We start from the raw sequence: 16,842 nt of genomic DNA, 5'->3' as shown, positions 1-16,842 counted from the left end.
ATCTCGTAAAACATCTCAGAGAGAAATAATAGTAGTTTAACTGTTTGTACTAAAGGGAGGAAGTTAGGTAAAGAATTAGTGATATTAAGTGTATTCAAGGATAAATAATAGATGCAGAGAAATTAGATGAGTTATTTCCCCTGTTCTTTCCTAGGCAACATTTTAGGGGCAGGAGTTCTGTGTCACAGGAATTTTATTTAGAGGCAGATTTGTTCAGAGTTACTAAGCCAAGTAAAGACTAAAAACATTGATAACACCTGTGCCAGAACTGACACATGACCTAATTTTTAAGTGGCACTTTTATATTTTTCTCCCAGCTGTCTGTGAGAGCTCTTACTTGCTGTCCTGTTGTGAGAAACAGTAGCCGGTAGATTTTATCTCCTTCCACCTTCTTGGCATGCCAGAAGGAAAGGGATAGTCCCTGAATGGGTCAGTTGTCAGAAATTATTGCTCCCAGTATAGCTGTTTATAACCAGAGGGACTATATGATAAATTTATCCAGTAATTCTGAAGGAATCCAGCGGCAAAGCTGGCCACATGTTTAACAAATGGCCACTGTAGTGGGTGTAGTTCGTGACAGATTGTTTTTATGATTTCTGGATCCTTCAGAACAGGGGCGCCTGGGTGGCTCAGTCATTAAGTGTCTGCCTTCAGCTCAGGTCATGATCCCAGGGGTCTGGGATCGAGCCCCGCATTGGGCTCCCTGCTCAGTGGGAAGCCTGCTTCTCCCTCTCCCACTGCTTGTGTTCCCTCTCTCGCTGTCTTGCTCTGTCAAATAAATAAATAAAATCTTTAAAAAAAAAAAAAGTTCCAGTCTAATCTAGTGCGTTACACATCTAGAGTACTGTATATCTTTATTGTTGCTAAATCTTAAAAGAGAGACATTAAGTTGCCAGAGAAGGTTTTATACTTACTACCTTTGGCATTTAAGAAAGTATTAAAATAAACACTTTTACACAGTTACCTAAATTCCTTTCCTTCATTACTTTGGAGACTTACATCAGAAGGACATTGAAGTCTTTTTTTTCTTTCATTCTTTTAAACATAGGCCTCTGATAGAATGAGAAATGTAATGGATAAATTTTGATGGGCAGGAGAGGGAACAGCAGGGTACTGTGGAACAAGTGATTCATAATATGGGGCATGGTGGGGAGAAAAGTGTTTTCTGGGAGGCCAGAGTCAAAATTCACTCCCTGTGTTGATCACAGATGGAGTAACTAAATAGAAAATGGAGGCAAAAAATGAGAGGGAGGTTCTGGAAGTAGTAATATTGTCCTGTAGAAACAATAGTTTTGAAGAGTATAAGCTAAATATGTAAAACAATTTCTTGTTCCTTCAAAAGGTATGACGTTCAGGCCCATATCTTCTCCATTACCCCATTTAAAATTAAGGAAACTGAATTAAGGACACAGAAATGCTGGATTCTGCTCCAGAAGGGCACAGCCAGGATGGAGTGGATACAAATGGTTGAAAGGAGAAAAGTAGTTGAGCTCACTGTTACATAAGGGTTTTTTTAATGTAGACCTGAGATGTCCCACAGTGAAATGATCTGCCTTAGTAGGGAATAGGCAGTCATCCCTCAGTGATGCCAAAAAGTGACACTGGTCGGGACTAAATTACTTCTCAGGGCCACCTCTTTGACTCAAAGACTTAGACGTTGTAATGAGTTGTGCAGATCAGAAGTCCGAAAGGGTACAACTCAGAGAGTAGAACAGTTCTCCTTAGTTCTCATTGCTTCTCCTGCTTCTAATTTGTTGGGAAGTAAACGATAAAGTCATTATTATGAATCAGAGTGATTGTTACTAGCACACTTAAACCCCAGTCCATATTAAGACAAACCAGAATGGTCCCAATACTGTTAGCTACACACTGACATTGCTGATTTGATTTAGTTGTATATCTTATTACCACGGTTATGAGCAAGCAGACTGTTTAAGTTTGCATTTATGTCCTACAGTGGCTAACAAAACAAATCAGGAAAGCAATGAAGATTAAGTGGTATGACATTACATGGATATGTGATCTAAATTTATGTCCCTTGTCTTCCCATGTCTCTACTTATAATAGAGCTGGGGATCCAGTTGAGTCCAGTATTGGGTCTAACGACTGAGAAGCTATGGACTTTGGTACAAGTTTCCTATTTCTGGACATTTACTTATAAAAATTTTTATTTGCCAAATGAAACTATGTATATTCAACCATGTTCTCAATATGATATCTGTAAACAATGCTTTTGTGCTTTGATGAATTATTCTTGAGTTGACCTCTTTCAGGGAATGCAGTTAGACTGTTGTTGGAATGACAGTGATGGATAGTTTAAACTGATGTTAGAAGCCTGCTGAATATGATATAGATGGATTATATGACAACCATATTTTCAGTTAGTAAGAATGCTAAAAATAAGAATTATGAGCATCCAGGTTTGGAGCTGTAACATGACTTGAAGGGCTTATTCAGTAATGTATTCATGGCATAAAAGCTTATAATTTTAATATAAAGAGAAATTTTCACTTTAATTATTCCTGTTAAACATTGAATTTTAAAGATTATAGGAAAACCCATAATTATATTACAATGCAAATATAATCATTGATCACCTCTGGTACTTTACATGTTTCTTATATCTCTTAAGAGAATGAGAATTTGCCATCAAAGGACTAAAAACAATGATATTCTAATAAGTGAAAATGTCTTTGTTTTACCAGGTCTTCGTAAGCATGATGTATGTTTTTTAATTACTGTACGGCCCACAAAACCTTATGGTACTAAGTTTGACCGGAGGAGACCTTTTATTGAGCAGATTGGCCTGGTTTATGTGAGAGGCTGTGAAATCCAGGGCATGCTGGATGATAAAGGGCGTGTCATTGAAGACGGTATGGTGATCTGTAGTTTTGAAAGCGTGTGTGTACATAATGATAAGTTTCTGTGCCTTTTTTTCTTTTTGCATCTTAGGTAATATTATTTAGTTATTTTACATACTAAACACAAAGAATTATGTATAAAATATGTGTAAGATACCTACCACCCACTTTTAGAAATAAATAATATGGTTTCTAAACTTTTTGTTAGATATTGAAAAGGACAGGATCTTTTGAAATTACCCATATTTAAAACTTTCCTTTTATAATACTTTACAATACTGCTTTTTTAAAACCTCTAAACACTTATGACATATTTGTCTAATTTTTCCTTCTTAAGTTTTATTGATTTGATTCATTGTAGCAGTGGCTCTCAATTGGGAATAGCACTACCCTGCATTTTGAAATGTATGATGGTATTTATCTTGTCCTGTGCCTGGGGTAGGAGTAGGGGATGGTGAGCTATTGGCATTTGATGGATGGGGGCTAGGGATGCTAAACATCTAAACAGAGCTGCCTTCTCAGTTGGTTAAGGTCTGACTCTTGACTACAGCTCAGGTCATGATCTCAGGGTCGTGATACTGAGCCCCGAATCAGGCTTTGTGCTGAGCCTGGAGCCTGCTTAAGATTCTCACTCTCCCTCTCTCTCTGCCCTTTCCCATCACCCACTCACGGGCGCACGTGCCCCCACTCTCTCTCAAAAAAAAAAAAAAAAAATTAAACAGAGCTGCCTTGTAGAAGGAATCGGCATACCTAACATGCAAACATTACCCCATTTAGAAATACCATTTAGAAATTACAGGATTTGTCAGCTCTTTGATTTCTTAGGCTTATCATTGACTTTTCTTTGAAATTCTTCATCTTGTCCTGACATTCTTGTTATACTTACTGTTAAATTATAACTGCATCTATGTCCAGTGCTTATTTCCCAATTTGTTTACTAAACTCTCAGAACTTGAATTGACTTCTACTGCCTGTCATTTTAAGGTGGCACCATTGCTACAAGTGCTGGTAATCAAGCTGACCTTACTGCTAAAATAAAAGAAAATAGGAAAGGTGGAATAAATGTAAGGCCACATATTGGGACCAGCGTTAGAGGTCTAAGACAAAAGTAAGGAGACGAGGCAAAGGGGCAAGAAAAAGCCTCTCAGCTTTCAGCTATTAGTATATGAAATTTCCTTTCACACTGGTGTTATTAGGAATGGAATGTGGAAGGATGAAAAGAGTGATCAGTCGAGTGCTTACACTAGGTAAGCTAAGTAATAGGAGTTCTGAATAACTGACAAAAGTAAAGTTGTTTGACTTCTAGGGCTCTTATTTTGGTTGAGGACATACACAGACAATTGTAGTCCATGGCACTGCATCATAAATAGTACATCACAAACATTTTTCTGGGAAAGAAATAGGAAGAATTTAGGGAAGGGAGAAAATATTTTCAGCTTCTAGACATTTGAAATGGATGAGTGGAAAACGTTCTAGTCAGGGGAAGGACTGGGGTTCAGTGTGGAGGATTTACTCATCATTTCCAGAAAAGGAGTACCGCTAAGTTACTTTGATACTTGAAAAGTATATATTTCACTTACGGACTTTCTCAAAATGTCTAGGACCTGAGCCAAGACCCAATCTTAGAGGAGAGTCAAGGACATTTAGAGTGTTCTTGGATCCAAACCAGTATCAACAAGATATGACCAATACTATACAAAATGGAGCAGAAGATGTGTATGAAACTTTCAATATCATAATGAGGAGAAAACCAAAGGAAAATAACTTTAAGGTAATTTTTAGGCTATATAACTGAAGGTACTATGTCCAATTTGAGTAACTTCTAAAATGTAAATACATAGATCCTGGGTAAAAGAATGTTTTGTGAAGGAAATGATCACTGCTTTTATTCTGATTCTAAATAATTCTCTTATATTATTAACATGTAGACTAAATATAAAAACTGAAGAAAATTTATTTACTAAATCTGTTTTGTCTTTTGATGAGTTTAGAAGCTTACAATATAAATTAATCCAGGTCAGCCTCCTTCCTTGCTTTTTGTGTACTAGATGCTCAGGATAGCAAGTATAAGGTAAAGGAAACTGCTTGTTTATTTGTTTACTGGGAGTTCTTTTTTTAAATCAAAGGTAAGTGTACTTCCAGATCACTTTATGAATACAGATGTGAAACCCCATAGCTCAGAATTACTCTATGATATAATGTGTTTTACTCATTGGCAGGAAAAGGGAGGTTTGGGGCTAGAGAATTTTACTTTTATAACTTAATGGAGATAAGGAGTTTTGATAGAAGATTTTTTAAATTATCTGAAAACTACTATATTATAAAACGTAAATATTGAATGGTTTTAGCATTTGGTAACACTACCTTCTGCACAGGTACATTTCTTTTTTCTCTCCCCCCAAAACATAGTGCTTCTTATGCATTATCAGTTTATTACCTTTTTTTCCCCTGTTCTTGTGATTAAAAAAAGACTTCACATACAAAGGAATTTATTCCCCATTTTGCCCTATAGTTGAAGACAAAACAACGGAACTAGTCTTGATTTCTTTTTGTCTCACACTGTGCATCCAGGCCATCGGTCAGTCTGGTTAGCTCACCACCTCCACTGACACCACATCCAAGACACCTTCATCTCTCACATCCCTGCTTCCATTCTTGACGGCCCCTCCCCTTCTGCTGTTCTCCACACGGTGACAGAGTATAAATGATGCCTTGGTACGCTGTTCAACACACTTTAATGGTTTCCCCTCACAGTAGAAAATTATTTCTATAATCCAAGAGGCTCCTTCATTATCTGTCCTCTGGCCACCTTTCCCAACATCATTTTCTAACACCTTTTCCCGATTCACTCCACGCCAGGTGTGCTGACCTTTCTGCTGTTCTTTAAGAATCCAAGCTTTTGTCCATGATGTTCCCTCTACCAACACAGTCTTCTAGGTATTTCCCTCGTTCGTTCCCTCACTGCATGTGGGCAGCTCTGCTTAGATGTTAATTCCTAAGAGAAGCTTTTTTCTGGAAACCTTACCTAAAGTAGCCTCTCCCCTTCTTCTCGTTCTTAATCCAGTTGTCTTCATTTCTCCTTGCAGTCTTTGTTATACCTGGTGACTATATATTTATTTATCTGACTTCACCATTAGAATGCAGGTCTGTGAGGGCAGGGTCTCATTTGTTTGTCTCTGTTTTGGTTCTCAGTAATGATTGAATTCAGTCACTTAACTAAAAATGAAAACAAGATCCTTACTTATGTTCATTCGTTTCACCATTTTATTTAATGTCCACCGTGTATCTGGCATTGGGCTTAGTTGTATGGAGCCAATAAAGATGAGTAAGACAGAGCTTCTATTTTTAGGAAGTTTAGACTACTAATAAGGGAAGTTAAAAATATAAACAAATAACTACCATGAAGTGTTAGAAGGTGCCAAAAGTCATGACAAGGATGCGGATAAAAGTGTCATGGAAGGGGCTCCTGGCTGGCTCAGTCGGAAGAGCATTGACTCTTGATCTCAGGGTCATGAGTTCTAGCCCCACGTTGGGTGTAGAGATTAGTAAAAAAAAGTAAACTTTAAAAAACAACAACAAAAAAGTGTCATGGGAGGTCAAAAGAGGCATTCAGATTCCAATCCAAGCAACGGGCAGTGATTAACTTTCCTGTGTTTGGGAAAAAGACAAATGCTCTTTTGGTGTGTTCAGTGTTTTATTATATACCTGGGCAGCATCCCTTATTTCCTTTTCTCTTTCCCATTCGTACAGTGCCCGTTCTGACCTGGGTGTTTTATTTCTTGCCTGAATAGTTGCACTAAATTGCTTCCTCTGCCCTAGCTCTGTTCTCCTCCTAGTCAGTCACCTGTTTTTCATATGCCTCCACTGATCATTTCAGTCAGCTTCTCAAAACATTTCTCTGACTTTCCATTAATGATGAAATAAACCACAGCTCCTTCGCAAGTCCTGTGCTTTGAGCTAAATTGAAATGCCACTTTCCTCCATGAAACCTTTCCTAAGGTCAAAAGTCTTCCCTGCATGCATCTCTTGCCTCCTTGGAACCGTGTTCTCATTGTATTTTGTAATACTCTGTATTGTGGACCAAATTCTGCTGCTTTGTGTCATTGCTAAGGACATACTTCATCTCCCTACTAAAATTTTAATTTTCTTAGAGAGTAGAGCTCTTGTTTTATCCATCATTATGTGAACATACTCGTTTATCTGTCCATCCAGTGATTTGCCCATCTCAGAGTCAGACTTCCTAGATCCCTGCTCTCATGGAAATGATATTCTAGTGGGGATTAGACAAATGATAAACAGGTAACTAAGTACATGAATAAGAGAATTTCAGGTAGTGATTAGTGCAAGAAAATAAAACAAGGTGATGTGATAAGAGTGTGATTAACATACACTGTGCTGTTACTTTGTTGTCCTGTTGTAGTGTATAGCATTTATAACATAAAAATGGTTGGTTTTGTTATTTTATTCTTTGTAATTAATAGCCTAGCCTTCTGATTTCCATATATGGGATAGAGCACTTTCTCGAAGTAATTATTGGAAAGTCTAAAAGTTTACCTTGACTTTTGGTAATTTAGACAATGTATATATGTTAATAACTATAAAGACTTTTTATTGTAGAATGTTCTGAAATTTATTTGACATTTCACTTTTATCTTTTTGTCTATTTTTAATTTAAAATTTCTAATTTTATTTCTTCTGTTTTAATATTTTTAAATTATGAGATGTTTCACAACTGAGGCATATATTAATATGCTTCTGGTTGTGTATCATCTTAGCATTGAGGAACTATGGAATATAAAGAGGAGAAGACTCCGGGAATTTCTAAGAGGAAGCATCCTCTTTAAGGGTTTGTTCTATAATATTTTCTTGTTGTGTAGTCCTGATTAGGTTTTCATTCTACCCAACGGGAGTCAAGTGATGAACTCATTTATGACATTCTGTCTAAATGAACTCCTAACGGATAAACTGTCCTTGCTAAGTTTGGTCTTTTGTTTAACTCAGTGTATGGCATCAGCTGAAAATATAGCTGTTGATTTAGTCTAGCCAAGCACCTGTCAGCAGAAAATAGCTTCTTGCCCTGAAACACTCGGGAATTCTGGATTAGTGCAGCCAGCTCTGCATTCCAGTGAAGTGCAAATGTTTGAGATGGCTTCTTGACACAACCCTTTTCTGTCCTTTCACTGACAGGCTGTGCTGGAGACCATTCGGAACCTGATGAATACTGATTGTGTGGTACCTGACTGGCTGCATGACATCATTTTAGGTTATGGGGATCCAAGTAGTGCACATTATTCAAAAATGCCCAATCAAATTGCCACTCTTGATTTCAATGATACATTTCTCTCCATTGAGCATTTAAAAACCAGCTTTCCTGGTCATAATGTTAAAGTAACTGTGGATGACCCAGCTGTACAGATACCCCCTTTCAGGTAAAGTCAGAACTGGATATACTCCATTCAAGCTTTCTGTAGCCTGTGTGATATAGGCCATTGGACTATAGCTAAAGTTTTGAATATCTTGATTTTGTTTGGGCAGTCTTTACCTTCACCATATAATGACTGGGATAAATTTATTTTATTTGACTCTGTTTCTTAGTACAGAAAACTATTTTAAGTCCATAATAAAAGTAGGGGTGCCTGGGTGGCTCAGTCATTAAGCGTCTGCCTTTGGCTCAAGTCATGATCCCAGGGTTCTGGGATCGAGCCCTGCATCGGGCTCCCTGCTCCGCGGGAAGCCTGCTTCTCCCTCTCCCACTCCGCCTGCTTGTGTTCCCTCCCTCACTGTGTCTCTCTCTGTCAAATAAATAAATAAAATCTTAAAAAAAAAAAAGACCATAATAAAAGTAGCCTAACGTCTAACAGGGACCAGTAAATGCTTGTTGTCTGAAGAGCATTATATATAAACATATTTATAGTATTTGACTAAAGAAATACGCCTTTGTCTATTATGTATAATCTGGTATATTTCCTAATTAATGGACATAGTCTTGGTATGTTGAACTTTCTTTTGTCTTCAGGGGAAAAATTCTGTTTTTAAGCTTACTTGCTTTCACAAAACTTAAATATTCACAATATAGTTATAATTCACGTTAAAGGAGCTTTGGTTTTAATTTTGAGTAGAAATGGAACAAAGTATCTGAAGCAGCAACTCATCACTCTTCCCTGAATTCTATTACATGGAAAAAGTGCACATAGAGAATTCTTTTTTTTTTTAGTTTAATTTTAATGTATTCATTGACCTCACCTGCTTAGGTGTTCCTAACCCCAGGCTAAAAACTTCTGCCCTGCCTTAGGGCACCTGGGTGGCTCAGTTGGTTAAATGTCTGTCTTTGGCTCACGTCATGATCTCAGGGGCCTGGGATTGAGCCCTGCTGAGCAGGGAGCCGCTTCTCCCTCTCCCTCTGCCCCCCTACCCCCTGCTCATGCTCTTTCTCTCTCTCTCTCTCAAATAAAAAAAAAAAAAAAAAAGAACTTCTGCCTTAAAGGCTTGATATTCCAAGAGTCTCCTAACAGGGCTCCAGCCTGTCTCTCTAGCCTTATTTTCTCTATTGTAACCATTCTGGCAAAACTGGCCACTTGTATTTGAAACTATAGTCTTACTTCTTCCCAGAATATCTTCCCTTCCATGTTTGTATGTCTAGTTTCTTTGAAACTCATCTTTGATGCCATCTCTCCCACGAAGCCTTTTCTTACTTAAGGAGGGACAATGTGTAAAGGACTTCATAGTGCCTGAATATAACTATAGAAATGCTCCTTCTTTGATTCTCCCTTAATCAGTTGACTTTTTCTAATCTGAACACCATTAACACACATTTTAGTGCTTTTAAGTCTACTCTTTTCAGAATATATGTACAGATAGTGAGTTCCTTTAAGACATAAATGTTTCTTTCTGATCGATTATCCTCCATACAATGTCATGCACAAGGTAGGTGCTTGGTAAACATTGTTAATTGTAAAAATGAACAAAGATTTTGGTCTTGTAGGATAACTTTTCCAGTAAGGAGTGGAAAAGGGAAGAAAAGGAAAGATGCAGATGGTGAAGATGAAGATACTGAAGAGGCAAAAACCTTAATTGTTGAACCTCATGTCATTCCTAATAGGGGTCCTTATCCTTACAACCAACCCAAACGGTAATTTTACTGTCTGTATTAATTGTACTAATAAATAATAGTTTGCTATTTTGGATTAATAATAGTTTAAAATTTACTGATCCTTTAGAAACCCCAGGAAGCTTCTGTTTCTGGACCCTCTTTCCTTGTATTCTGTCAGACAGCTAAATAGCTCAGACATTTTTGGTCGTTCTGTAGTCATATTTCCAAAAGAAACATTTTTGGGTACTATGAGAAATAAATATTAAAGGGCTACCTTAATTTGAGCACAGCATTCTTACTTTAAGACCACGTGTCACATGTAGCAGCTACCCTCATGCATGGGTGCCGTGACTAAAAAAGTGGCATTATATACGGTATTAGATTGGGAACTGGAACTTTGACATTCCAGGTGAAATGTAAGATGGACTAAGTGTATTAAATAATTGTAGTCTTTTCTTTCCATAAGATTCATTCAGTTTTAGTTGGTCATTAGAGGATGGAGGTGAAGGGAATCATTCAGAAGAGATTGGTTTAGTGTTGTAAGATGTAAAAGTACTGGAGATTTGCCATCCAACATTGTTCTTATAGTTAACAATACCGTATTATGCAACATTGTTCTTATAGTTAACAATACTCTATTAAAATTTGTTAAGAAGGTAGATTTCATGGTTTTTTGTTTTTTGTTTTACCACATACATGCACATGCACACTCACACAACCACACACCCGGGGGAGAAGAAATTGGGAGAATGGGGCATATACAGAGGAGACATTTAGACCTCTGGTCATTGTTGTCTAAAGTTTTACCAAATGTTATTCATCCATGTTTTTAACCAACTTTTTATTTACTCTTATTTGCAGTAATACAATTCAGTTCACTCACACACAGATAGAGGCTATCCGTGCTGGAATGCAGCCTGGGCTAACTATGGTAAGAGAACTATTGTTACACATGTTTTTACATGGATTCAGACAAGAAGTAGGCCTCAAATGTTTAGAGTATATTTGAAGCACAAAAGCCCAACTGAATTTAAGTGTTTGTAAGTCATTGTGGCATTGTTTCCATATGGAGATTTTGCTTACTGCTCATTTCAGTATTCATAAATTAAGTTTTAATGGAACATAGCTATGCCTTTTTGGTTATGAGTTGCCCGTGCCCAGTTTTTTGCTGTTAACAGCAGAGTTAAAGTACTTGCAGCAGAGATTATATGGCCTGCAAAGCCTGAAATGTTTACCTGCTGGCCTTCTACAGATAAAGCCTGCTGACAACCGATTTAAAAGTGTGTTTAGTTTCCAAGTATTTAGAGACTTTCCTGTTATTCTTCCACTTACTAATTTCTGGTGTAAGTCCTTTATGGTCAGAGACAATACTTTGTGTGATTTCATTTTTTTATTTTTTTAATTTGCTCAAGTTTATTTTGTGGTCCAGGATATGATCTCTCTTGGTGAATATTTCAACACACTTTAAAAAAAAAAGTGTTTATTCTGTTGTTTTGAGATGGAGTGTCCTATATATGTCAGATTCATTTGGTTCAATATTTCTCTGTCCTTGCTGATATTCCACCTACCATTTCTGTTGATTACTGAAAGTGGAGTATTGAAGTCTCCAACTGCAGTTACATGTTTATCTGTTTCTCCTTTCATTTCTTTCAGTTTTTGCTTCAGTTTTTTAAAGCTTTATGGATAGATACATACATATTCAAGGTTTTAATGTCTTCTTGGTGAATTGATGCATTTATTATGTAGTGTCTATTTTCATAACTGGTAATTTTTTTTGTTCTGAAACGTACTTTGATATTAATAGAGCCACTACAGTTTTCTTTTGATTAATGTTTGCATGGTCTGTCTTTTCCCATTATTTTATTTCTAACCTACCTATTAATGTTTGACATGAACTTCTTGTAAACAGCATCTAGTTGGGGTATGTATTTTCTTTGCTCTGACAGTCTCTTTTAATTGGTGTGTTGAGACCACTTACATTAAATGCAACTGATACGTTTGGATTTAGGCCTACCATTTTATTTATTTTATGTTTATTCCCTTTGTTTTGTGTTCCTGTTTCTCTTTTTTTGTTTTTACCTTCTTTTGGGTTATTTACATAGTTTTTAGTGTTTCATTTTAATTTATCTATTGTGTTCTTTTATATCTCACATAGTTTTCTCTTAGTGGCTGCTCTAGAGAATTAACAGTATAGATGCTTAATTTTTCACAGTCTACTTAGAAATACTATTTTGTCTCTTAAGTTGAATAAAAGATCCTTACCTCCATGTAGGTCCCTTTCCCTTTTATGCTGTAGCTTTTATGGGTATTACGTCTGTATACATTGAAAATGCTGTCAGGCAATGTTAAAGTCAAACATTTTTTTAAATTATTTATTTGAGAGAGGGCGAGCATAGGTGTGCATGCAAACGGGGAGAGGCAGAGGGAGAGGGAGAGATAATCTCCAGCAGACTCTGCATTGAGTGCAGAGCCTGACACGGGGCTCTATCTCACAATCCTGAGATCATATCCTGAGCCAAAATCAAGAGTCAGACGCTCAACTGACTGAGCCATCCAGGCACCCCAGAAAGTCAAACATCTTAAAGGGGTGAACTCTAGAGGAGAAGAATCTATTATAAATTTGCCATTTTTCTTTCATTCCTGATATTTTAAGTTTGCTCTGATGTCAGTTCCTTTCTGTCTGAAGAACTCTTTTACCACTTAAGAGTAGGTCTGCTAGTGGGGCACCTGGGTGGCTCAGTCATTAAGCGTCTGCCTTCGGTTCATGTCATGATCCCAGGGTCCTGGGATCAAGCCCCGCATCGGGCTCCCTGCTCAGCAGGAGGCCTGCTTCTCCCTCTCCCACTCCCCCTGCTTGTGTTCCCTCTCCCGCTGTCTCTCCCTCTGTGTCAAAAAAATAAATAAAATCTTAAAAAAAAAAAAAGAGTAAGTCTACTAGCAATGAAATATCTTAGTTTTACTTCATGTGAGAATGTCTCTGAATCATCTTCATTCTTTAAAAATATTTTCACCGGACATAGACTTCTCTGGAGTTCTTTCTTTTCAGCACTTTTAAAATGTTATTCCACTTCCTTCTGGCTTCTGTGGTTTCTGAGGGAAACCCAGTCACTTCAAACATCTTTTTGCTATATGTAATGTATCATTTTTTTCTGGTTGCTATTAAGAATTTTTCTTTAATTTTCAGCTGTTTAACTAAGATGTATTTGGGCTTGGATTTCTTTGGGATTATTCTCTTTGGAGTTTGCTGAGCTTCCTGAGTCTGTAGATTTAAGTCTTTTGCCAGATTTTAGTTTTCAACCATTATTTCTTCATATATTTTTTCTATGCCGTAAACTTCTTCCTCTTGTTCTAAGATTTAAGTAACATAAATGTTAGACCTTTTAGTATTGCCCCATAGATTCACGAGGCTCTCTTTATTCGTTTTCAGTCTTTTCTTTCTGCTTATATTTTAGGTTGGGTGATTTCTATTGCTCTGTTTTCACCTTCGCTGACTATCTTGTCCACTCTGTTATTGAACTCATGAAGCAATTTTTTTTAATTTATATCTCAGTTTTAGAATGTCCATTTTCTAACAATGTGATAACTTAGTAGTTTGATATATGTTCATCTCCTTTTTAGGTTGTGGGTCCACCAGGTACTGGAAAAACAGATGTTGCAGTCCAAATCATATCCAACATCTACCATAATTTCCCAGAGCAGAGGACTCTGATTGTTACTCATTCTAATCAGGTGAGTGTGTACGTGTGTGTGTGTGTGTGTGTGTGCATGCACGCATGTGTACTCACATATGTAGGATGGATGGTAGGGGAGATAAAGGAGTGGGGAGTGAATGAAAGCACAATGGAGATTTGTTTGTATGATAACCTGACCATAGGTACGACAGAATACTGAAAGGCTGATGAGTATAGTGTTTGCTGTTGAGTTACTCTTGGATTGTTACTGGTCGTGACCAGACTATATTAGGAAAATATATAAACAATCTTTTATTTCTAATGGAGAGGGTCAAAATGTGGGAAAGCTAAGAAGAATACTTGGATTTATGGTCAAATATTTGGATAAATTAAATTTCTCCCCACCCTCAACCCCCACCACCTTCCATGCTAAGCTAAAGCTTTTACTTTGAGATTGAAAGCATATAACCATTACTGGTAATATTTTCCATCCTTTAGTAGAATGAATATTACCAAAAGACTAGGGCTCAAATGTATTAATACTGGATTAAGTTGTATATCCTTATGAGGTTTGTATCATGGAAGGACTATTTTATGCTGTAGATTCAATACATAAGGCATTTACAAACCGCTAAAGCAATAAAAACAAACTTTTCTCACATAAATAATGTCTGAAAAATGAGCTTTATATCTATGTGTGTGCTATGGTAGTTCCTCCAAAGTTGTCACTATCATAGAAATGAATAGGACAACTAACATTCACTAGCTCTTTTGTAGCAGCTTTCAGAATTTCATGAAACTTGCCAGATAGTCTAACCTCCATAGGTACTTATGTTTTCTAAATGGTGATTTCAGTTGGCCACTTCTTTAAAAGAGTTGATCTACAAAGAAACGCTGGGTTTTTAGAATGCAAAATATCACTTACTCTATTAATTTGTCAACTTTTAATCTACAGGAGGTTTTTAAGATTAATGCTGTGCACTTCATTCACTTGTTTTTATATCTTTGAAGTTTGTAAGTAGTGGTTGCATTATTATACAGTATACTAAAATTGTGCAGAGGAGAAAGTTGACCAAGGCTTTATCTTAATTAAAGAAACAAATTACATAAAGGCCTTTTTTTCTTCTATTTAGTAAAATTTAATCTGTAATAATCTTACCTATTTCCCAATTCTTAAAATGAATAAAGAGTAATTCATTTGTTGTTGTTCTATCATAGTATTTTTGGTAAGTTTTTTCATAACTTGATAATGACTTTCGGTAGAATCTTTTACTTATAATCGACTTGTATAGTACAATTACAGAGAAAGTTGTTTTACAAATATAACGGAAGACTTCATTGTTTGCTAATGAATAATCCTTAATAATCATATCATCCTCAGTGATGTCTATTAAATTGTTGCTTTGTTGATTTTTTACAATTGTTTCATTTGTCAGATCTTCATTTGCATACTTACTGCAAACAGTTCTTCAGTATTACTTTAATTCATAATGAAATCTTGCAGTTTTTTTCTGAGAGTGCAGTGTGGGAGTATTTTTTGTTCTCTAAATCTTTGTGGTTCCTGAGTTTGGATGGTGAGTAATGCCATGTGGTCTGATCCATTGGATCCCAGGTTTTGGATGGAAAGCATCAAGAGTTTGGATAGTGGGGAATTTTTTTCTGAAAATTTATGTTAACTTCTTCAGTATCTGAGCTCTAACTGCTAGAATTTTGATAGCAAAGGATATCTCTTTTTACATTCTATAACCTGGATATTTATAAGACTGGATGTTGACTTCATGGGCAGGCTTAGATTGATGGTAGTTAAGAGAGAGTTTTGGCTGATTTTTAAATGATGTCTTTAAAATTAGCATTATCTTTCCATACAATGGAACTTTTGCCTTTCCACAAAACATTGTAACTGCAGATGTTCAGGTAATTAATACTAGGATTTAAGGGAACCCTAAAATACGAGCATTTCATAGGTAGAAAGGAGTGACTTCTATCAGATGGCTTCCATCAGAATAGTTTGCAATAAATGAGTGCTCTGCTCATTGTTGTTATAGAGAACTTTAGACCTTTGGCCTAAGATTTGAATGATGCACTTTATCTTTCCACTCTGTGGTCCTCTTGATATATTCAACCTACACACTCACTGCCTGAGTCCCTCAACCTCAAAAATGTTTCAGTTTCCTGCAACCCATGGATATTCTATTGAGTGAAATCTTGGTGTGTTTATTAATTATTTTAGTAACTGTTACTATTTGGGGAAAATAGAAACTGATCCAAAGCCTTTCTTTTTTTCGTAAATTAGAAGCAAAGATTTAATGATTAGTGGTTTTTATGGTTTTCAGTTATTCAGTTGGCCAAATATATGTAGGCAGCAATATCAGAAATCAAGAAAAATACTGTTTCGTTTAAATTGTAAATGACCTAACGTAAGACTTGTTTCTTTCTGTGTTTTGAAGTTGATTCTTATCTGACTGGACAACGCTCATTCTTTTATGTCTTTCTAAATGTTAGTTTTTCTTATTTTTAAAGGAGCTGCTGGTTCATTAAAATTCACCATCATCCTTTTTGTTTTATTCTCCAGGCCCTGAACCAGTTGTTTGAGAAGATCATGGCTTTAGACATTGATGAGCGCCACCTCCTGCGTCTTGGTCATGGGGAAGAAGAGCTGGAGACAGAGAAAGATTTCAGCAGGTGACCAAATGGGGATGAGTTATGAAATGATATACAAAACAATTTTTAACCTTCTCCTCTTTTTCTTTATTAAAGAAACACCAAGAGACGAGAGTCATGAATAATACAACTTGATTCTGAAAGGTTCTAGCATAACCTACTTGTAGTTGTAAAAATCTGGTCATGATCTCCCTCAGCTCCAGTTCTGTGTGTTTATGCCTTTTTTTCCTAAAGAATACAGTTACTTCAGTAAAGAGAGTTATCTTGTTCATCTTTTTAAAATTGCAGATTGCCATTTGTTCTCTATTTATTGAGGTGATTTTTAATGTTGCCAACTCAAACTGTACAAGTTTACCTGATTCCACATTTCATCCAGACATTTAATTTGTGTGTATTTTAGATATCAATTAAAAAATTGGTTCATTTAATGAAACACAATTGAAGATTAATGACAGTATAAGCTTTGGGGTTGTAAATCTTATTATAGCTACTTAATTGCCATTTAGCTGGACTTTATGTTTAACAGTACATGAAGTAAAGTGACTAAAATTTTACAAAT

The 16,842-nt window shown here is 36.3% G+C and overlaps 1 protein-coding gene across 2 annotated transcripts in view; it reads left to right on the top strand.

Moving 5' to 3' along the window:
- Positions 1-16,842, top strand: part of AQR (aquarius intron-binding spliceosomal factor) — a 108,817-nt gene that overhangs the window by 60,088 nt on the left and 31,887 nt on the right. For both annotated transcript variants that reach the window (XR_003210524.2, XM_025883877.2), the window contains exons 18-24: positions 2,706-2,873; positions 4,463-4,632; positions 8,049-8,290; positions 9,844-9,990; positions 10,813-10,882; positions 13,570-13,680; positions 16,195-16,304. Coding sequence is in view for 1 of the 2 variants with exons in the window: in XM_025883877.2 (XP_025739662.1) it covers positions 2,706-2,873; positions 4,463-4,632; positions 8,049-8,290; positions 9,844-9,990; positions 10,813-10,882; positions 13,570-13,680; positions 16,195-16,304 (1,018 nt within the window). In the remaining variant the exon portion in view is untranslated. The remainder of the gene's footprint in view (positions 1-2,705; positions 2,874-4,462; positions 4,633-8,048; positions 8,291-9,843; positions 9,991-10,812; positions 10,883-13,569; positions 13,681-16,194; positions 16,305-16,842) is intronic.

The sequence above is a fragment of the Callorhinus ursinus genome, unplaced genomic scaffold (assembly GCF_003265705.2).
Source record: "Callorhinus ursinus isolate GAN/ISIS: 27379988/994484 unplaced genomic scaffold, GSC_fseal_2.0 scaffold25, whole genome shotgun sequence".
In the NCBI taxonomy this organism is placed as follows: domain Eukaryota; kingdom Metazoa; phylum Chordata; class Mammalia; order Carnivora; family Otariidae; genus Callorhinus; species Callorhinus ursinus.
Note: the sequence above shows the minus strand (reverse complement) of the source record. Positions and strands in the feature narration are given on the sequence as shown.